The following is a 23,223-nucleotide window of genomic DNA, read 5'->3' as shown; positions in this document are numbered from 1 at the left end:
TTTCCCAGAACTAGAAGAGGTGTGAAAAGGGTAGTGGAGAGGTTGGCTTCACACAGACACAGTCTCCAATTGGTTGGGGGAAAAACCCTAGATAGGATGGGACTTTCAGTCTTGGCAACTGATTCATGGGGCCAGACCTATCAGGGATGAGCTGCTGTTCTCGTTAGGCCTGACACTTAGTCTCTGCAGATTGTGTTCAAGTCTCTGCAGATTGTGTTCTTGCTAATGAAGAGTGAAGTCCAACTTGCACAGTGTGATTTACTGCTGGCTCACTCCTGACAGCAGAGATGGATTAGAATCACTTCTGTCCCCTCCTCAACTACCTCCAAGGACAAGGAGGGGCTTAAAGCAACAGCAGCAGCTGGAGATGCCGTGCAGGAGAAGCCACTGCTTGCTTACACACTCCACGAGAGAAGACAGGGTTTCAATGGGCTGGAGGAGGTTTGTTGCTCTGTTGCTCCAACTGTTGGGATGGAGTAGAGATATGAAGAAGGAGGTGCCCAGCTAGCTATTTAGCAGGAGCTCTGCGTGTGATTCTTGCACCTTTGTAGCTGATGTAATTGAGACCTTTGCCGATAAAGAACTCAACTTCCAATCATGTGTCCTCCTTGCGGGGTCTGGATGACATGGTGACATGGCTCTCCAGGTACTCTGGATGATCAAAACTACCATCAGCCCCAGCCAGCATGGTCAACGGTCAAGGAGCTGTAGTCCATCAATGTATGCAAGGCCACAGGCTCGCCACCCCTGCTTTCCTGTTTAGGGCAGGGCTAGCCAATGTGGTATCCTCCAGATATTGTTTTTCCACCCATTTTTAAATTAGTTTTCCCCAAAAAATTAAACAAACAGACAGACATCCTGTTTAAATCTTGGTAGCATTATTAAGTGACTTCCTCAAATCCCCTTGGTTGAATTTCATTATATATCATTTTAACAGTTTTCCAAAATCTATTTTCTCAAAAGATTAACTTGATCACTTAACATCTTTCATTCATTCTATTTTAGCTTTAGACATCTTAAATCCTATCCTTACATATTTAGATCCTAAGCCTATCTCATTCTTGCAAGCTTTCCCAATTAAATTATCCTAACATATTTAGCTAAATAGTCTTTAAATTTCTTCCATTGTTCCTGGTACTCCTCCTCCTTCTGGTCGCGGACTCTTCCAGTCAGGTTGGCCAGATCCAAAAAATCCATCATCTTCATCTGCCAATCTTCCACTGTTGGTACTTCTTGTGTTTTCCAATTCTTCGCTAACAGAATTCTTGCTGCGGTTAACATCTTACCTCCAGATATTGTTGGAACACGACATCCTTGAACAAAGCTGGAAGCTCCAAGATCTAGGCCAGCACCTCCTGACTCCACCTAAACTACTTTCTTATCCATCATCATGGTGGACATTTAGAGAGGAGCTAGCTGTAGCTCAGTGGTAGAGCATATGCTCCATTTGCTGGATCTCCAGTTTAAAAGACTCAGGTGGCAGGAGATGGGAAGGATTGTTCTCTGCCTGAGACTTTGGATAGTTTATGCCATTCCAGAGTAGACAATAGGGAGCCAGACAAGCCAATGGTCTGGCTGAGTATAAATCAACTTCTTTTATGGAAATCACCTTGACATGGTGGTGTAGAAGATGATCAATAAATCAATAATAATGACAATGCTTTTTTTTTACATTGGCCATTCATCATTACCCATTTATCTCTGTAAATTATCACTCCATTCATTTGCACGAAGATGGCAGGAATGTCAGCTTGCAATACTTTCTTAGCATAAAATAACATTAATTAGGTTCTTTCCCCTTTCTCTGCCTGTAGTTCAAATACTTATCAACTGGAATTTAAATAATTATAGCTGCTTTGGAAGGTTTTTCAAGAACAGCTATCAAGTATTTAAAAGGAAGTACAAAAAGTTGGTTTTTCAATGGCTCATTGAAGCGCTATTGCGAATAAAAGTATTTTTTAAAAAATATTTTGAGCTGATGGCGTAGAATTACAAAGGAAGACCTCAAGCTCTGATTACTAATTAAGTTCATATTTAGCACCAATAGAACCTGAAGGTTATGAGGAAGCTTGACAAGGCAAAGCGTACAGTGTTCAGTACATATTTTTCAGCATAATTATAGCTGTAATTTTGTATTATAGTTATTAACTTGCCAATACTAAGCAGTGGAAAAACCCACCGCAAACACTCACAAAGTGCCAGTGGTGGAGTATATATCTATATTTCACTGTGTTAAAATGTTTAAAAGAGTTTTAAAATATTGAACTAGATTATTCATTGAACACTTCACACTGCGCATTTGGAACACGAGTTGCTTCACTTTAGTCAGGTCATATGCAGAATGCTGTGTGTATTCTGTTGCCCCAGAGGGCAGAACAGCTTCTTTCTCCTCTTTTTCTTCTATTAAATATTAGACTGTGTTCTCTTTTCAGTCTCTACTAAAAACCTCCCTCTTTCGACAAGCCTTTTATCACTTGTATGTTTGCCGTCCTTTGGGAAGTAGAACAGGATAGAAATTTTGGTGATGATGATGATGTTTTGATTTCTCACTTGCCCTTCTCCCCAAGGTCCCATGATGGGTCGCAGCAATTTAAAAATACCATACTAAAATCAGTTTAAAACAATTACAAACAAGAGAATAGGGTGGGTCTGTAGATGATAGACAGATAGATGATAGATAGATAGATAGATGATAGATAGATAGATAGATAGATAGATAGATAGATAGATAGATAGATAAATGATAGATAGATGATAGATATATATTAGTGCCAAAGACCAGAACAAAGTGGTGTTTCTTCAGCATACAGTGGAAACCATATAGTGAAGGTGCACCTCTGTAGGGAAGCAATTCCACAATTTACCACAATGAACATCCTCGCCACAGAAAACCCCCCCCAGTTAGCAATACACATTCTCAGGCATTCTCCATTTCAGTGTCAATTAAACAATTAACAAAATAACAACAACAACAACAACAACAACAACAATAATAATAATAATAATAATAATAATTTATTATTTATACCCCACCCATCTGGCTGGGTTTCCCTAGCCACTCTGGGCTGCTTCCAACAAAATATTAAAATACAATAGTGCACCAAACATTAAAAGTTTCCCTAAAGAGGGCTGCCTTCAGATGTCTTCTAAAAGTAGTTGTTCTTCTCTTGGACATCTGGTGGGAGGGCGTTCCACAGGGCAGGTGCCACTACCGAGAAGGCCCTCTGCCTGGTTCCCTGTAACTTGGCTTCTCGCAGCGAGGGAACCGCCAGATGGCCCTTGCCGCTGGACCTCAGTGTTCGGGCAGAACCAGTAAGACAACACGTTTGAAAAGTCTGGATTCCTGATCCCAGAGATTACACTGACAACGGCCTTTGAAAGGCTCAGCAATAAATAAATAAATAAATAAACAAACAAACAAACATGTGGCTGAGCTCTATTATGTTCACAATTTTCTGCATTAGCAGAGAGAGAATGCCTTAAGGGGCCACCTCTTTGCCACCAGAGCTCACCCCATCATAGCTCATCCTGCATCCCATTTTAACTACCTCAACTTAAGCAACGCCAAGCAGATTGTTAACCGTGATGAAGCCGCTCTCTGCATTACTGTTTGCCCCACATTGGAAGCAGAGGGCTTTATTTTCATTTGGCCCTCTCTTCCCCTGAAAAGAAGATGGGCTCATTTAAACATGCCACACTGAACTATACGACAACAGCTTTCTCCTTAATGGCAAGCATTTATCACGTCTTATCTCATTAAAAGCTTTGTTTAACTAAAGAGGGGCATTTTTTAAAATCAGAAACGAGACTATATATGGCAAGCGCAAATAAAATAGGCAGCTGCAAGAAATATACTTCATCTCTCCTTTACTGCTAGAGAGTGTTCTTTGTGATTCATAGGCCTGCTTCTAGAATCTTCCTAGAGGGGATTTTTTCTTTAACTGCTCCAGGCAAAACCTAGATCAATCTGTTTTAGGTGTTGCTTTCATTGCTGATACTTGGCAGGCAGGCACCATCGCAAGGGCATCTGATTCTCATGGAGGAAGGAAGAGCTGGGTCCAATTTATGGCACAGCAGATGCTGGATGTGTGATTCAGTCTCAGCGGATGGTGACACTGCTAATGAGAGAGCTTACCAAGAGCAAAATATATTGTTTGATTAATTTCATTCCGTCAATTTGCTGCCTGCATTTAAAAAAAACCAAAAAACAGACACCAGGCAGAGAAACCACAACTTTGACATATTTTGTGATTTGGACATTTATTCTCTTTTCAAATCACAGAAGGATGAGGAAGATACGGATTTCACATACTTCAGATGCTTTGAGAGTTGAGTTGAGATGAAATTCCTTACGTTTTTCCAGAACGTTTTTGGCACTCATTCAAAAAATGCTTCCTTGTTAACGAAACTTGACTTCACACTTCCTCTGCCCATAGTGACATCATCACACCGCCGTATCTGATTGGTTGTATACATTGTGGACATTTACCCCGACACTTGGTGTGATCTCTGACTGATTGGGTAGAATCAACCAAGTGTCTAATCCAGCTGGAAGGAGAAGGAAATGGTTGTCCTGAAGAAGATTGTGCAGATGTCCATAATGATTCCAACAAAATTCTGCTCCTCATCTGTGGAATGCTTTCCTCAGCAAGGTCCACTTGGCAGCTTCATTGACATTTTTGGCACCAGGTAAAGACTTAACTTTTAGCTGGGACCTTTTGATAGATTGAGATGATAGTATCTTGCTACTGGTGTGCTGACAAAGCTGGCTTTGGATGTCACGGGGTTTGTTTTGAAGCCATAATATATTTAAATTAATGTTTTGAAAGGTGTTCTAAGTAGCCTGGAGATCTCCAGGTAACAAGCAACTGACAAATCTAACTAATAATACTCAGAGGAGACTGGCTGGAATTGGTTGAGCTAAGTTCCCCATGTCCATTAAGTTCAAAGGGTCTACTCTGATCAGAATTACCATTGGATACAATGGATATAGGGGGACGCGGGTGTCGCTGTGGGTTAAACCACAGAGCCTAGGACTTGCTGATCAGAAGGTTGGCAGCTCAAATCCCCGTGACGGCGTGAGCTCCCGTTGCTCGGTCCCTGCTCCTGCCAACCTAGCAGTTCGAAGGCAAGTCAGAGTGCAAGTAGATAAATAGGTACTGCTCCGGTGGGAAGGTAAACGACGTTTCCGTGTGCTGCTCTGGTTCGCCAGAAGCTGCTTAGTCATGCTGGCCACATGACTCGGAAGCTGTATGCCGGCTCCCTCGGCCAATAAAGCGAGATGAGCGCCACAACCCCAGAGTTGGTCACGACCGGACCTAATGGTCAGGGGTCCCTTTAGCTTTACAATGGATATAAATAATAATTGATATTTTTAGGCACTTTTAGACTGCCCTTCATTACATAGAATCCCAGGGCGGTGTAGAGAATATACAAAATAACCAAATCACATCAATCCCCTATAGAGCTTCACACCACCAACTTGACAGCCTGGTTTACCCAGTTCCTTCTCCCTTCTGCTGAATAATAATAAAAAAATTGATCCAATAAAACTGCATTTTAGAAAACATTTCAGATACGTTGTCACTCATCATGTTGACTCATAAAATGCAGTCAACGGCCATCATCTGAAGGGGGAACATGATGCTATCTAAAGAAGAAGAAAAGCCAAGCGAGAGTAATGAAAAGCACTGCAGGGATTTTGAGATTGTATACCCAAAATAAATTGAGATAGCCAGGTATCCAATTCATAATTCAAATGCACAGTACAGACTATTTCATAGCACAGATATTGTGTAAAAAAATATATCAGCTGCTGACAAACGGAGTTCATAACACAGATCAACACCGTCCCTTTCCCCAGTGCAACCCACTCTGCTTCTTACCTCCACGCTTATAAATGCAAGTGTTATATATTCTTGCTGCTTTATCTAGCATTATGAGGGAAAGGGTTCTGATCAAATGGCAGTGGGTAGTCTGCAAAGCAGCAATTCACTCCACTGTCAGTCATAATTTGCCTCTGTTGAATACTCGTTCGTGTTTTCAGGAAGGTATATAAATCAGAGCTTAAATTTCACTCTGGCTTTTCAAACCTGATCTCTGAGGTTTAATGACATCCTATACAGATGGATGAAGACTTGTGGGTTCAGTCACCATTTAAAACCAGTATACCTGAAGGAGAGTCTCCACCCCCATCATTCAGCCCAGACACTGAGGTCCAGCTCTGAGGGCTTTCTGGCGGTTCACTCATTGCAAAAAGTGAAGTTACAGGGAACCAAGCAGAGGGCCTTCTCGGTGGTGGCGCCTGCCCTGTGGAACGCCTTCCTATCAGATGTCAAGGAAATAAACAACTATCTGCCTTTTAGAAGACATCTGAAGGCAGCCCCCGTTAAGGGAAGTTTTTAATGTTTGGTGTTCATCAAGACGTGAGCACAACAGCACTCTCCCCAATTGTGATTCTGGGCAAGCGGTCACAGCCAGCAGCCACGGGCAGCGTTATCCCCCATGAATTTGTCCAAACTGGTTATTATATAAAAATAATGATAAAAGGTGAGAGAGGCTGCAGAAAGAACCAGGTTCCAGTACACCAAAACTGTGGTTACAAAAGCATTCTTTGGTTTCACATCTATCACATAGTTTTCCTTGCGTTGTTGAGATCTACTGTACAAAAGTAACAAAATTTATTGCTCCAGAAATAGCCATTCACTTCTTGGGGACGTGGTCTCTTCTTCTTCTACCTTTAGTGGAGATTGGACTATAAGGAACCGTGCGGCTCCCATGTCACACCCCTTTTCCTTTATTGCAATGTCTTCAAAATAGGGTACAAGATTTAAAGTTCTCCAGAACTCTTCGTTGGGCTAGATGGTAAACAAAACAAAACAGAGGGGAGGGAAAATGTTGACAAATATGAAAATCCTCATGAAAATTCATCAGTGCTATAGTGCAACTTTCTCCCAATATACATATTTAATATCTAATTTTGACTAATATTCAGATTTTGCAAGCAATTTCCCCAATATAATGTAGTTGTTAAGTTCACTAATTTTATGCAAATTTCCCCATAATATATACATTTTGTATGCACTGTTTGGCTGAAGAGCTGGAACACAAAATTTGGAGAAGTCTGAATATCAGGAGGTAGCTGAAATTGGTTCAAAAAGTGTGAAGCAGTTTCTCATTAAGATGCAAAGAAAATAGAGTTTCTTCCCAATGCGGAGCTGGTTTTATTGTATTTTATTGTAAGCCACTTTGATGGAATCTACACACATATTTAAAAAAAACCCCCAGTGAAAATGCTTTTTTAAAAAACTTTTTGAAAAAGACATTGAATTTGGCATAGCTCACTGTCGCCAACTAGTGTCACATTTGTATATTGCACTTTACAAGACATTTAAAATGTTTTATTTGCAGCTATATAGCTGAGTCCCAAGTGTTTCATTTTGAAACAAAAAAACGGGGGTATATATATTTAAAATAGGTAAATATAAGCTGTGTTAACAGGCCATCTTTTGTAATAAAGTTGTACCTTGGTTTTTTAACAACTTAGTTCTCGAATGTTTTGGCTCCCGAATGCTGCAAACTCAGAAGTGACTGTTCTGGTTTGTGAACTATTTTTGGAAGCCAAACATCCGTTCTGACTTCCGCGGCTTCCAATTGGCTGCAGGAGCTTCCTGCAGCCAATCAGAAGCTGTGCTTTGGTTTCCGAACATTTTGGAAGTCGAACGGACTTTTGGAAAGGATTCCGTTCGACTTCCAAGGTACAACTGTACATACTACAGTATATTTATTTAATTAAAGCATTTGAACACCACCTTCCTTGCACCATCCCAAGGTGGCGTAGAACAGAAATTAACAATAACAACTGAAATGCTGTAAAATGATTGAAACATCTACAAAACAGTAAAAACACAGCAGGACAATAAAATATCTCTACATAATGCCTCTATTGGTATGTGCTCACAATACAAGAGTTTGCTGGATCAACCTTTAAAAACAAAAAAAGCAACACCTTGCATTGTACACAGTTACATTTGGCAGGCTCATTATCTAAATTCTTAAGGAACGCATTTGTGGTTTGCAATCTCTAAGAAGCTTGTTTAATGCCTTAATGTGGCTTGAACAAGGGAGTGGTGACCTCAAAGACTGAAGTAAAACCATCAGGTCATTCTGTACTCTTGCAAAAAAGAGCATAAGTATGTTAGCTTTGGAAAGGGATCACAGAAGAGCGATTACACCTTCACTGGCAGGTATAGTATTTAAGGTAACGTATTTCAATAAATACGTTTAATACATTTAATAGGGACGCGGATGGCACTGTGGGTAAAACCTCAGCGCCTAGGGCTCTCCGATCGAAAGGTCGGTGGTTTGAATCCCCGCGGCGGGGTGAGCTCCCGTCGTTCGGTCCCAGCTCCTGCCCACCTAGCAGTTCGAAAGCACTCTTAAGTGCAAGTAGATAAATAGGTACCGCTTTATAGCGGGAAGGTAAACGGCATTTCCGTGTGCTGCGCTGGTGCTGGCTCGCCAGCTGCACCTTCGTCACGCTGGCCACGTGATCCGGAAGTGTCTTCGGATGGCGCCGGCTCACGGCCTCTAGAGCAAGATGAACATGCAACCCTAGAGTCGGACAGGGGTACCTTTACCTTTACCTATTTCAACAAAACATGCTTTATTATTATTAATAATAATAGTAATTACAATAATAATTTTTATGGCAACAGCACATAGACTTGTAGTCTCTCATAGCTGATCTATGCCATCAAGAAGGAACCTGGAAACTTAGGAGTGTTGCAGCATTATTATTTTTTAATAAATAAGAATAATACTTTACTACCCACCCTTCACCATAAGTAAGTAAATAAGCTTTATTGTACTAGCAAAAGACCATGGCAAATCTATACAAGCATTGTCAGGAAAAGTAATATCTATTTAACTATATATAAAAAGCAGAGCCGCTGCCTAAGCCATCAAAATCATAAAAATGCAGATGCACGTGTAAATTGTGGGACTCCACGCGGCATACAATGTTTTCCTATTTAGACCTCTGAATCACCCTTACAATTTACAGCAGTTTTGTCCATGTTCTTCTTCCTAATCTTCCTGGCCATAAGGTCTCAGGGCAAATTACAACGATTTAAAAGCACACTATCAAGAGCAGTTAATGTGGGGATGTTTAGGGAGGCAGGAGAGGATATATTATTTTATTATATCCTTCCTAACTTGCGTCAGATAGTTCTATAACTTAGCAGAGTTGTTAAACAATCCCCCTTTTAAATTACACAGTGGTTAGCTAGTTGCAGGCTCATCTGAGCCTCACTATTTAGGATTCCTGGTTTCCCTTTTTATATCCCCCCTAAAAGAATAGACACGGCCATCTGTTTAAAGTTAACATAAAACTAGTTTACTTACAACCATCCAGTTCACAATAGGATCCCTGAAGGCAGACTTAATTTACAGAACTCAATAAACACACAGTAAACTATTCATTGTATCAAATTTCAACAGAAGGAACTCATAAAGTTCAACAAATGAACAAAGCAGAAGACCCAGTGGATCAGATCATTCTCTAGTCAGTTCATGCATAAGGTCCATCCATGTAATGGCGTCTATTCCACCATTCTCGTCATAAAGTCCAAACAATCCACATGAAAGGTTGTTACAGTTCCATGAGTTACTTCTGTTGACATTTTGTACAATGAATAGTATACCTTATTTATCTAAGAACACAGCAGGTTACGTCTCGTGTGTATATTGAGAATGCTTTCGTGACCTTAGGTTTGTTTGTTGTTTTGTTAATTTACAGAACAACATATAACTATGTGAATTATTCCAAAAGGGAAATAGTCTCAAGTGACTGAGACTCAGCAGTCACTTCTCCTAAATCTTAGGAAAACAAAAAGGAGAAGAAGAGCAGAACATAGAATCATAGAATCATAGAGTTGGAAGAGACCACAAGGGCCATCGAGTCCAACCCCCTGCCAAGCAGGAAACACCATCAGAGCACTCCTGACATATGGTTGTCAAGCCTCTGCTTAAAGACCTCCAAAGAAGGAGACTCCACCACACTCCTTGGCAGCAAATTCCACTGTCGAACAGCTCTTACTGTCAGGAAGTTCTTCCTAATGTTTAGGTGGAATCTTCTTTCTTGTCGTTTGGATCCATTGCTCCGTGGAGGCCGTTTGCTCCTCTGTCCAAGAATGGGCCACACCCACATTAAGTCACATGCAAAGGAAGTCTGTCCCAGCTCAGGAGGAACTGGCAAGTTTTCTCCTGAGTGATACAAAGTGTTCCCCAGCATGTGCATTGTAGGAATGTTGTATTTGACTGCAATATGTTTTTACATCCCACAGTTAAAACAGATTACAATCAAGAGAATAGGCTGGGCCCTAGGTAAAGGTAAAGGGACCCCTGACCATTAGGTCCAGTCGTAACTGACTCTGGGGTTGCAGCGCTCATCTCGCTTTATTGGCCGAGGGCGCTGGCGTACAGCTTCCGGATCATGTGGCCAGCATGACTAAGCCGCTTCTGGCGAACCAGAGCAGCGCACGGAAACGGCGTTTACCTTCCCGCCGGAGCGGTACCTATTTATCTACTTGCACTTTGACGTGCTTTCAACTGCTAGGTTGGCAGGGGCAGGGACTGAGCAACGGGAGCTCACCCCATCGCGGGGATTCGAACCACTGACCTTCTGATCGGCAAGTCCTAGGCTCTGTGGTTTAACCCACAGCACCACCCTAGGCTGGGCCCTACATATATTTATATAGCTCAGGTGTCCAAAGGCCAAGGAAAAGAGGTTTATCTGGGATGTAGAAGAGAAGGAAATGCTCTGGGTTTGGTATACACCTCGGCTCTTTTGCAGAAGCTGCTGGACGTGGATCTGTGTTTATCACCATCCCTTTTCTGACAGAAGCAATTATGGTCCCTCTTCTGCAGCAACTGAAGGAATATAATAAGGAGGGCTGTGAAAAGTAAGCAGGCTGCACCCTCAGCAACCTGTTTCCTCAAGCAGAAGCAAACTGAGGTAGAGCATTTGGTTCTTGCCAGCTTTTGTGTATCCTGAGGCTTTGGGTAGGAAACCTCTTAAGCAGCGAAGAGCTCTATACTAGCCTTCGCCAACCCATACAGCATCAGTTCTTCTTCAATTCTTTGGAAAAGAGCCGCAGAAAACATTCAGGCTGATTCAGAACATCTCCAAGTCGCATCTTTATTTGTCATCTGTGGAGAATTTCGGCATGAGTAAGATTTTTATGTAAGTGATCTCATTTGCAAATCAGTCTCCGCCCCCCCTTAATGCTCTCTGGTCCTCTCAACCACCCCATGAGATGACAACCAAAGATCTAGTAACTTGCACAAAGTATTATTATACTGTTGCACGTCACCCCAATCTTAAAGTGGTGTGATATTCCAGGGGTTCCAGGGGTTCATGTTTCCTTTGGAATGAGGCACAGGGGAGACCATGGTGTCTTTATGCTATATGGTTTATTTACACACATATACAGCCCTAGTGGTTTACACACATATACAGCCCTAGTGGTTTACAACATGAACACCCCAAGAGGGCCTTGCTTCTACCATAGTCACAGCCTTGGATTCAAACAGAAATCAAACATTCCTCTGCCTTCTTTGTTTCCTAGCTTTCTGCTTTACTTCTAGCTCATATCACTCCAAATTCTCTCTTCTCAACCCTGGTTTTGTCTTAATTCTAACTAACCATTTGCCGTCTTTCTCAGCACCCCTTCTTTGTTCCCTTAATAGCCCATCACCCAGGCCATCACCTCAACAAGAAGTAGCCTGGCTTATATTTTAACACAGGGGTCAGCAACCCTTTTCAGCCGTGGACCGGTCCACTGTCCCTCAGACCATGTAGTGGGCCGGACTATATTTTGGCAAAAAATATGAACGAATTCCTATGCCCCACAAAAAACCCAGAGATGCATTTTAAATAAAAGCACACATTCTACTCATGTAAAAACACCAGGCAGGCCCTACAAATAACCCAGAGATGCATTTTAAATAAAAGGACACATTCTACTCATGTAAAAACATGCTGATTCCCGGACTGTCCGTTGGCCGGCTTGAGAAGGCGATTGGGCCGCATCCGGCCCCTGGGCCTTTGGTTTCCTACCCGTTTTAACACTTGGTAGATCCAGGAGTTAGAAGGGTTTTGGCATACAACCTACTCTCTCCTCTGAACTCATAACAATACTTACTTACTTCACCAAAGCTTTATTAGGCATTATAAATGTTGTTATTGTTGTTTAGTCGTTTAGTTGTGTCCACCATAAAACATCATAAAGCATCCATATATAAAATTTTTAAATATATGCAAAAAAACCAGCCATGTAAAATATATACAGTGGACCCTGCAGATACGAAGTTAATTTGTTCCAAGGGTCTGTACGTACCCCGAAAGGCTGCATCTAGAGGCGCCACTTCTGCGCACAAAAACTCAGCCACCCTTGCAGTTACTTCCAGGTTAATGTCAGATAGAAAGAATCTGATATTTTCAATGGGTTGTGATGTTAGACTACCCAAAAAAGGGTGACGTACATGTTAGTGTAGGTGGTTGTACAACAGACAGTAGACAATGTCCAGCACATTCAAAGAACATCCACAATGTCTGTCATTTCTGGGGATGTTTAAATATCTGCCCTTGACAAAAGCTGAAGGGAAAATGTTCAGTCAGGCTATCATAAAGCATTGGACTGGAATTATTAATTTTGAGATATAAGTGACCCTGTTATCTGTTGTATTTAAACCATAGAACGTGGGGAAGCAAATTTTATTTACAGCTGACTGAATGTTTTGTTTTTCAATGGCCCTTAATCTGGTTTGAATATTGCGATAAATATATTGCTCACTTGAATTATACAAGTGTTGGAAGTCAATACCAATAGATATGATTTTGCTGTGTAAGTGTTGGAACCATCTGGATTTATAAGAGTCCTTAAGTAAGTCGGAGAGGAGACTTGAAGGTTGGCAACGAAAATGGCAAAGCAACCAGTGTTTTATAGTGCTGGCCCGCACCCAATACTCCATACTTATAACAATATATATTATTTCCCTGCTCAATCGGTTTCCTGTCTCCTTCGGTTTCCTGGACACTGACAAACTGGAACGTGTCCAGAGGAGGGCAGCCAAAATGGTCAAAGGCCTGGAAACGATGCCTTATGAGGAACGGCTAAGGGAGCTGGGCATGTTTAGCCTGGAGAAGAGGAGGTTAAGGGGTGATATGATAGCCATGTTCAAATATATAAAAGGATGTCACATAGAGGAGGGAGAAAGGTTGTTTTCTGCTGCTCCAGAGAAGCGGACACGGAGCAATGGATCCAAACTACAAGAAAGAAGATTCCACCTAAGCATTAGGAAGAACTTTCTGACAGTAAGAGCTGTTCGACAGTGGAATTTGCTGCCAAGGAGTGTGGTGGAGTCTCCTTCTTTGGAGGTCTTTAAGCAGAGGCTTGACAACCATATGTCAGGAGTGCTCTGATGGTATTTCCTGCTTGGCAGGGGGTTGGACTCGATGGCCCTTGTGGTCTCTTCCAACTCTATGATTCTATGATTCTTCCCCCAGGCAGCATTTTGGGGCCACTCTACACACTAAATTTTATGTGGTGCCCCCCCCCCCAACCCAGATTTTCCCCTCTTAAATATTTTGGTACTTCTGCAAAACGTGAGGTTTTCTGGGGTGGCCAGTTATTCCTCACCAGAGAGAGAGAGAGAGAGAGAGAGAGAGAGAAAGTGAGAGAGAAATTGCATGTGCTAATTTACATGGATAGAAGCAAATTTAGAAATATGGACTGATCCCATGTTTTTCCACCACCTAGTGGTGCAACAATAATACTGCTAGCACATTTTCTAAGCTAAGCAGGGCCCAGTATGGTTTCAAATTGGATGGGAGACCACATGTTGAGATTCTTGCATTGCAGAGGGTCCTTTGCAACCCTACAATTCTACGATTCCCTTAAATAAGGACAAATGTATGTTTGTCAGAAGCGGCTCGCTTAATGCAGTAGAACTGTGTTAGCTTCCGAAAAGGTGGGTTGCTGAGAGAGGGAGAGGGGGATTTGCATGGTGTGCTGGATTATCTCCTGCCAGTGTTTGCACCATGCTGACCTCCCTGTTGCCTTGCCCCTCTCCTTACGCCTCCCAGTAAATAACAACGACCCACCTTCTGAGAAGCTAGTATAGCAGCTCCATGCTCTCTGGCGAACTGCTTCTGTCTCCATCTGAATCAAAAAACTGAAATCAAAACTACTCGCCCTCCATCTATGAAAAGTGGACAGTCTTTCTAGCCAGCATGCTAGAAATCTTACATTAAAGTTGTGGTTTTTTAATGCCGCTTTCTGACCATAAGCCCCCCCCACCCCCACCCCAACAGCGCTGGAGTGAATGGATGTGCTTTTGAGCTTTCGTTTCTATTCTCAGCAAATAATCGTCGAAGTGACGCTTCTCGCCATCTGCCATCCCTTCCCCTTTCTTCCTCTGGCAACCCTAATTAAAGCATCACATTAGCCAAAGGTGTTCTAGGGGCTGTGGGGGCTTTGATGGAATATGTGATGTTGTCAGCACAACTTCCATGAGCCGCTGGGAAGAGGTTGAAAAAGGAAAGCGTAGGCTGGGTTGAAAAGGAAAAGGGCTGAGGATTTGGAAAGATTGCCTTTCATTGTTTTTAAAGGTGTCATCCTCTTTCAAAGCACTGCTCAGCATTCAATTCTCTTCTTGAAAGGAGCATTGCTGCCATGCTGTCTGAGTCGCATTTTGTTACAATCCTCTGTTCTCTCCCCTTTCCTTTGCTTCTGGTAAGTCAAACTAGGAGGAGTCAGAATCCTGTTACATATCAGGCAGGTGCTGTTTTTATTGTCTTTTTGGTGCATGTTGACGACCTTCAAGAAGACTTCAAAGTGAAGATTTATACCCTATTTGGCATTCAATTTTATTTTATTTTAAATATCATTTTATATACCTGACTGTTCTTATATATGTAATTGTTTTCATTTTTTCGTTTTAATTGTTTTATATCTGTGATGGTTTGACTATTATTTTTTAAATTCCTCCCCGCAAAATTTTTTATATCACACTTACAACAACACAACACACCAACAACACCGTTCTTGTGGCTCAAATAATGGTCCTATATTATAGTCCAAAAAGTCATTCTATATATTACCACGGGATTTTGATGGATTATACTTCCTGTCCTCTCGCTGCATATGGTCCAATAATCATAGAATCATAGAACTGTAGCGTTGGAAAGGTCCACAAGGATCATCTAGTTCATGGGTAGGCAAACTTAGCCCCGGGGGCCGGATCCAGCCCAATCACCTTCTAAATCCAGCCTGCAGATGGTCTGGGAATCAGCGTGTTTTTACATGAGTAGAATGTGTCCTTCTATTTAAAATGCATCTCTGGGTTCTTTGTGGGGCATAGGAATTTGTTCATATTTTTTTCCAAAATATAGTCCAGTCCACCACATGGTCTGAGGGAGAGTGGACCAGCCCCCTGCTGAAAAAGTTTGCTGACCCCTGATCTAGTCCAACCCCCTGCGATGCAGGAATTTTTCACACAACGTGGGGCTTGAACCCATGAACCGGAGATTAAGAGTCTCATGCTCTACTGACTGAGCTATCCCAGGTTTAACTTTTATTAAACATTAAATATGTTTTGTATATAGGGTTGTGTCTTACTCAGAGTAGACCCTTTGAATTGAACGAGCCTAAGCTATTCATGTCAATTAACTGCAATAGCTCTACTCTGAGTATGACTAGCATTGAAAACCCTTGGTTTTTATTGTAAGGTGAATATGCTTTGAGATGCTTAACAGGAAGTGATTCGTAAATGTAATATTGCTGCTGCAGCTGCTGCTACTAATTATTATTATTATTATTATTATTATTATTATTATTATTGGAGTTCTTGTGAACCTGCATCCTTAGTGCTACCAGCACCATGCTCTAACCAGCTGAGCTAAGCTTATGTAATGCTTTGGACTGTGTTCAACAGCAATAATAATATGATTAGCAATAACAGTATTTATGTATGCAATGCTTTGGAGTGCTCAGACAACTCCACATCTATTGCCTCAGTAATCATTAAACAATCCTGCAAGGTAGGTCAGCCCCCCCCCCCCAATATTGCAGGTTGGGGTGGGGAGAATGAATCTGAGTGGGAGCAGTTTGCTTAAAGCTTCCTAGTAGATCGATGGTCAAGGTGAGATGGGAGCTGGTGGGTTTGCGGTTCACAGCTTTTTCCCTTAGCCACAGCGGCACTTTAGTCCTGCTAATTAACTAACATTATTAATCTATAAATAGTCAAGTAATACCTGCAGCCGTTAGCATCGCTGCCTCCTGTGAAATGCGTTATTTGATTGTCATGTCCTAATGGTTTGCTGAACCTCAAACCATTTGCACATGTACTTTTGTAAGAAGATGCCCACGGCTGTTGGGAAATGCACAGTGTGGGGGAACGGAGATGCCACACAAATATATTTAAGATGGCTTTGGGTGTTAAGAGAATTGGTGACTATTACCGTTATCTATCCACAGGGTGTTGTGCAGTTCTGGATTAAACCCTGTGGAGGCCCCTAGGCAGTCAAAATCTCCAGGTTTGGGGGGGGGGCTCACAAATTATCACCTAATACATTTTTGGCATTTCCTTTCAAGATCAAATCAATATTATTTTGATCTGTTGTTGTGGGGCTCCTAAAAGCTCTGGGACCCCCCATAGGCCAGTGCCTACTCTGCCGGTAACCTGCCACTGGTGTTATATAAGTGCTTGAAATTGGGTACCTTGGTGCCTTTGACCCCTGCCCACCAGCCATGCTTGCTAGGGCTTATGGGAGATATAGTTGAGCAACATATGGAAGGCCAAAGTTCCCCCACTCCTCGTCTAAGTTGTTAGGATATAGTTAAAAGGGTACAGGCATGACTGTTGGATGTCACATGCCTGTTTACTTCCAGCACAGATCTGCTGGGAGCTTCCATTTGTATATAGGTTTTGTGTTACTGCTGTTTTGCTGGAGACGAAGGGAAGCAGACATGTTTTCCTTTGTTCCTGAACTATGCTGAATAAAATGCTGTACATTATGCTTATACATTTCTCTGTCTGCCTCTTCTGCTGTGAGGAGATTTACACACTCTGCTGACAGAGTGTGCACGGGTCTCTAAATGTATCGGAGGCTCGTGTTGCTGTTTGATGCTGTTCCAAGGGAGACCAGCTGCCGGCCAGTGGCTGGAGCCAGCTGGGGGCCTGCCTGATGCCTGCATGATGCCCCCATCTCCTAACACAACACAAGCATCGTGTTTCCCATAGTGGCCAACCACTGAAACACACAAGAATCTTCCATGGCTGCTGTCCTGCAGGATAGCAGTCATGGGAGAGGCTTGTGGGTTTGCCACAAACTGGTATTCAGAGGTACTCTGAATTGCATAGAGTCGTCCTTTCATTTCATTTGCTTTTGTCATTCATTCATTTGCAGGTTCATAAAACGCTCCACAACAAAAAGTTAACAAAGCAATGTACAGAGGTGTCTCATAGAATTGGAAGGGACCACAAGGGTCATCTAGTTAAACCCCCCTGCAATGCAGGAATCTTTTGCCGGATGTGAAGTTCGAACCCATGACCCCGAGATTAAGAGTATCATTCTCTGACTTCTTCACTATACAGCTTCCAGAGAATGCTGAAGACGCACCTTTTCACACTGATGTTTGACACCTGAGGTGTGTGTTTTCAAGACCCACCCTATTCATGCGATAGTCTTTAACTGTTCTTCATTCTGAATGACATATTGTTGTAACCCATCCTGGTGAACAGGGGGCAACCAATGTAATAATGATGATATAAAACAAATTATTCAATGCCAATTTTTGCAAACTCAGCAGACTCACGACTAACAGCCATAGATAGACTTACCGTATATAAATTTCTCCAGTCCCCTTTTAAAGCCATTTAATCTAGTGGCCACCAGCTCATCTTGTGACAGCCAGTGCCATAAATTAATTACATGTGTTGCCTCCTTTTGCCTGCCTTGAATCTCCTGCCAATAACTTTATTTTATTTATTCAGAACATTTGTCGGCCACTCAGTTGACAAAGCCCCCTGGGCAGTTCACAGCAAGTTCAAACGGTATACAACTAAAATATTAAAATATGGAAAGAAAACATTAATTAAAACGGGAAGGACGTTTCTCTGAATAGCCCCACAGGTCTGAATGTTATGAGGGAAGGAGAGAGAAAAAATGTAGTTGTATATTAGCCTTCTCTACTCCGCACATGATTGTACAAACCTCCATGACGCCTGCCATGATTAGTTGCTTTTCCCACCAAATTAGGAAGACCCAAATTTTCTAACCTTTCCTTATGGAATATGTTATGTACTGAAGTTCTCACCCTGAGCCAGCAAGGGGATACTGTAGATAGTTTTCACTCAGGTCCACATATGCAAATAAGGGATTGAAAGTGACGTTCAGTGATTGGATAGTTACAGAAAGTGGTTACTGTTGCGTTCTTGTGGAGCTCTATATAAGCAGGCTGGCTGAACCCTTCAGTTCTGTTCTGTTCTGACCTGTGAATAAACAAGAGCTGTTTGAAGAATCGCTGTGTCGCCTGATATGTTCACCCACAACTTAACAGAATATGCCACTGCTTAGTGTTTCTGCTTTTTGTACTTGCGCATTGACTGCAAGGGAACTCAGATCCACTTATCAGTGTGGATTTGTCTACTCGGAACATGTTAGCAACACCAACACATAGAGCCCATGCCAACCAGGTAGACAATCGGTGGTTGACCCCATTTGCCCCCCCCCCCGCAATTTTTCTGGTAGCTTCAGTGTTGGCTCATAAGTCCCAACGTCAACTGACCTGAGGGCCTTTTGCAATGGTGGTCCCTCATCCGTGGACTGCTCTCCCCACCAGGCGCCATCACAAACATCATTCACCACCAACTTTCCTCTTTCCTTTTGGTGTTTGAAGGACTATGAGTCATTGGCTTTTATTGTTTGTTGCTGCCAAAATATTTGCTCCCTTTGGTTGTCTGTTGCCTGTGGATTTTCCCCAAAAAACTGTTATTATTATGCTATTATTATTATTATTCTTTATTCTTTATTCATGCTTTATTCTCTTAAACATTTTTGTAACTTACTTGGGTCCTTTTTGTGTAGCGAACTACCAATAAGTTCAACAGTTCATCATTGCCATCATAATCTACACAGATCAGCAGAGAAGTGTTGAATGCTTGTGTATGTCACATGAGGGCATCTGTGAGCTAGTATGGAGCAGCTACACTCACTGCTGGTATATGCCCCCCACCCCTGGAATGTTGGTCAAATATTAATGCAGCCCAAAATAAGAGAGAAAGGGTGAGCTACCCTAATGTAGATAGATTAGGTTGGGGTTAGGGGCCAATTCACACATGTACATTCCTTATTCAATTACTGCAGCATTAAGTGATGACTTGCATCATGTCATAGATGAACAACCACACATGGCTTTTTAAATATCACTTTGACTCACAACAAACACAGTGAAGTCAATTCCCATATCCATCTCCCAGGCACCAAGGGATATCATTTGACTGGTGGTAGCTGAATGCGAGAACCTTGGCTGCATCCATTGTAAAGCCCTGTGTCTGAAGTGATGTGAAAGTTCTCTGTGGTGGTGTGACAAGCCCATTCATGCCACTTGAACATCAAGATTGCCGGATGTGACATGGCACATTAGGTAAAGGGACCCTTGACCATTAGGTCCAGTCACAGACGACTCTGGGGTTGTGGCACTCATCTCGCTTTATTGGCCGAGGGAGCCAGCATACAGCTTCCGGGTCATGTGGCCAGCATGACTAAGCCACTTCTGGTGAATCAGAGCAGCGCACAGAAACGCCGTTTACCTTTCCGCTGGAGCGGTACCTATTTATCTACTTGCACTTTGACGTGCTTTCAAACTGCTAGGTTGGCAGGAGCAGGGACCGAGCAACGGAAGCTCACCCCATCACAGGGATTTGAACCGCCAACCTTCTGATGGGCAAGTCCTAGGCTCTGTGGTTTAACCCACAGTGGAAGATAATATATTTCAGAGATGCTGAATAATAATAATAATAATATTTATATCTCGCCCATCTGGCTGGGTTTCCCCAGCCACTCTGGGCTGCTCCCAACAGAATTAAAAGCACAATAAACCATCAAACATTAAAAACTTCCCCAAACAGAGCTGTCTTCAGATGTCTTCCAAAAGCCAGATAGTTGTTTATTTCCTTGACATCTGATGGGAGGGCATTCCATAGGGTGGGCGCCACTACCGAGAAGGTCCTCTGTCTGGTTCCCTGTAACCTCACTTTTGGCAGGGAGGGAACCACCAGAAGGCCCTCAGTGTCCGGGCTGAACAATGAGGGTGAAGACGCATCTGCTTTGCATGTGTAAGATGTGATATCCAACACCTGAAACCTCTAGAGATGAAAGCTCAGGTAGCAGGCAGAAGGGCTGCTGCCAGTCAGACTAGACAATGCCGGGCTAGATGGGCTAGATGGTCTGGACTTCAGTTTGAGATTTTAGATGTGAAATGGAATGTTCAGATTACGCCCCATGACATCTGAAGGCAGCCCTGTTTAGGGAAGCTTTTAATGTTTGATGTATTACTGTATTTTAATATTTGATTGGAAGCCACCCAGAGTGGCTGGGGAAGCCCAGCCAGATGGGCAGGGAATAAATTATTATTATTATTATTATTATTATTATTATTATTATTATTATTATTATTACCATTACTCAAATTGGCACCCTTGCCTCCCACACGTATTCCCCATAATGTAGATCCTTATTCCCCTCTCATTCCTAATGGAGATCTTCAGTCGCCCTTTCTTCCCAGGCAAGGGGCGGTGCCACCAATTTCGCTTTTCCTCTCAGGTGCGAAAACCTCTTGGGCCGGTCCTGCTCGATTGCCTCGTGCGTAAACCCCGGGCTGCTTTGGAGAGCCGCTACCAGCCAGCGCGGACAATCTTGAAACTAGAGGGACTTGGTATCCCACCCGCTCCCCTTTGCTTTAGGGCTGGGTCCTTTCTGGCACCCGCTCCCCTTTGCTTTGGGGCTGGGTTCTTGCTTTTTCCAAAAAATAAAAAACCCAAAGAGATGTGGAAATGCGGAATCCGAGCATCAGCTGGGAAGCAATACTAAACTGAGATTGCCAGGGTCCTGCCATGGCATGCTTTCCCCCGCGTCCTCGTTTAAATCTGGCGATGGGCGAGGCGCGCCTTCCGCGTTGCGCGCACGTGACGCCGTCGGAGGCGAGAGGAGGAGGAGCGAGCGAGGAAGGCAGCGGCGGCGGCGGCGCGGCAAGAGGAGAGGGGCGGGCGGGCGGGCGGGCGAGTGGGGGGCGGTTGTCAGATCCACGCAGGAGGAGGAGGTGGGCGGCGGACGGAGGCGTCTCCTTTAAATCCTCCCGGCTGCAAGCAAGGCAGCGCATGTGGACGCGAGCGAGGAAGGCAGGCAGGGGCAGCGAGAGAGGGATCTCGGCGCCCTCCCGAGCAATGACCACCCGCGCGATCGCCATCCCTGCGGGACTCCCTGGCCGCGGCCGCTGCCGCCGCGCCTCGCCGGAGCTGCTCGCCATCTGATGCCCCCCTGGTCAAGCGGCAGGAGCAGACGCCACGCAGCATGTCACGGCGCAAGATCTCGTCGGAATCCTTCAGCTCGCTCGGCTCGGACTACCTGGAGACCAGCCCGGAGGAGGAAGGCGAATGTCCCGTGGCCAGGCTGCTGTGGAACGGCAGCCGGAGCCCCCCTTCGCAGTCCGGGGCCACCACCCCCGTCGCCGCCACAGCCCCCCCGTTAGAGGCAGCGGCGGCGGCGGCGGGGCCAGCCGCGGTCTCGGCAGCCCCCTCGGGCTCCCGGAGAGCTCCTCGCCGGAGGAGGGTCAACCTGGACTCGCTGGGCGAGAGCATCAGCCGCCTCACCGCCCCCACGGTAATTGCGCCGCGTCCGGGCCGCCATCAGGTGCAGGGGCGGTCTCGATGCATGCAACGCAGGGAAAGGAAGGGTTGCGCAGGCAAAGGCGGCCGCAGAAAGGGAAGGGGTCGAAATCCAGCAAAACCTCCGGGCGACACCAGACGCGCGTGTCGCCGCCATCACACGCGACGCTCTGCACGCGGGTTGCGCGTTCTGTTCTGCTTGCCGGGTAGAGAGGTTTTCGCAACGCGCGGAGCGGCCCTCCGTCTCTCGCCTGCGTTCGGGTCCCGCCTTACGCGTTTGCTGGGGAAAACCGCGCGCACAACCGCTGACCCGCGGTTTGAAAGCGCGGTGCCGTCTGCTCCGGAGTGTCTCCCTCTGCTCCCGGTCCCCGCCTTGGCGTAACTTTGCTGTATAGCCACCCTTCCCCTTCCCGGTCCGGTTTCTGCTCCGCGTCGTCCTGTCTCATCCTGGTAACATCCCACAGCCGGCGCCTCTCCTCCTTGCTTCACCTACATAAATCGAGTGTCGTTGTCTGGTTCCGCTATCCTGGTTCGAGATCCTCAGCCATGATCTGGGTCTCCTCTTCTGGCTTCTCTCGCTGCAGCTTGTGCTGAAAGCGTGGGAAATCCGCTGCGTTTAGCGTTTCCTAAGCCACCATAACGGAGAATCGGACTGCAAGAGGAGTTACTGTACCGTTATGCACAGAATCAGCCCATGATATTTAGGTGCCTAAGGCAGAAAATTCGGATAGCTCCCCGTCCTGTGGTGTCTTCTCTCCCCTGTTCTTAGCGTGGTACACAGTCCACCCGAAGTTCTCCCATCAGTCCCGTTGAAAGGGATGAGTGATGCCCAGCCGTGCATCTGGTACATCTAGGTTCCTTGGATAAATGCCGGTAGCTATGGAGGGGCATTGGCCAAAGAGCTCTATTGTCTTCATGGCCTTAGGGGAAGGACCTTAGATCAATGGTACAGCATCCATCTTGCATGCAGAAGTTTCCTAGGTACAATCCCTGGCATCTCGTGGGAGAGATTCCTACTTGAAACCCTGGTCAGTGTAGGCAATATTGAGCTAGATGGAGTGAGGGTCTGACTTGGTACATAAGGCAGCTTCCTATCTCTCTCTGGGCTCCTGGCTGGCCGCTGTGGTTCTTTTTACGTTCTCTTGTGTGCAAGCCATAAGAGCTTTCCAACGAGCGTTTGGGTCAAGTGCCTTGCCGCCTTTGTCAGTTGCCTCACCTTCCTTGCTTCTTATGGTACCTGAATCCATATGTAGTGGTTTGGATGCAAACATG

The 23,223-nt window shown here is 44.3% G+C and overlaps 2 protein-coding genes across 2 annotated transcripts in view; one reads left to right on the top strand and one right to left on the bottom strand.

Annotated features, from left to right (window-relative positions):
* AASDHPPT (aminoadipate-semialdehyde dehydrogenase-phosphopantetheinyl transferase) overlaps positions 1-23,223 on the bottom strand; it is a 536,215-nt gene that overhangs the window by 234,915 nt on the left and 278,077 nt on the right. The gene's annotated exons all lie outside the window — the stretch shown is intronic.
* GUCY1A2 (guanylate cyclase 1 soluble subunit alpha 2) overlaps positions 21,282-23,223 on the top strand; it is a 150,435-nt gene continuing 148,493 nt past the window's right edge. Inside the window, exon 1 of the mRNA XM_083436409.1 lies at positions 21,282-21,946. Coding sequence (XP_083292535.1) covers positions 21,638-21,946 — 309 coding nt within the window. The 5' untranslated portion in view covers positions 21,282-21,637. The remainder of the gene's footprint in view (positions 21,947-23,223) is intronic.

The sequence above is a fragment of the Podarcis tiliguerta genome (assembly GCF_965153285.1).
Source record: "Podarcis tiliguerta genome assembly, chromosome: 4".
Taxonomy (NCBI): domain Eukaryota; kingdom Metazoa; phylum Chordata; class Lepidosauria; order Squamata; family Lacertidae; genus Podarcis; species Podarcis tiliguerta.
This window is presented reverse-complemented; position numbering and strand designations above follow the sequence as displayed.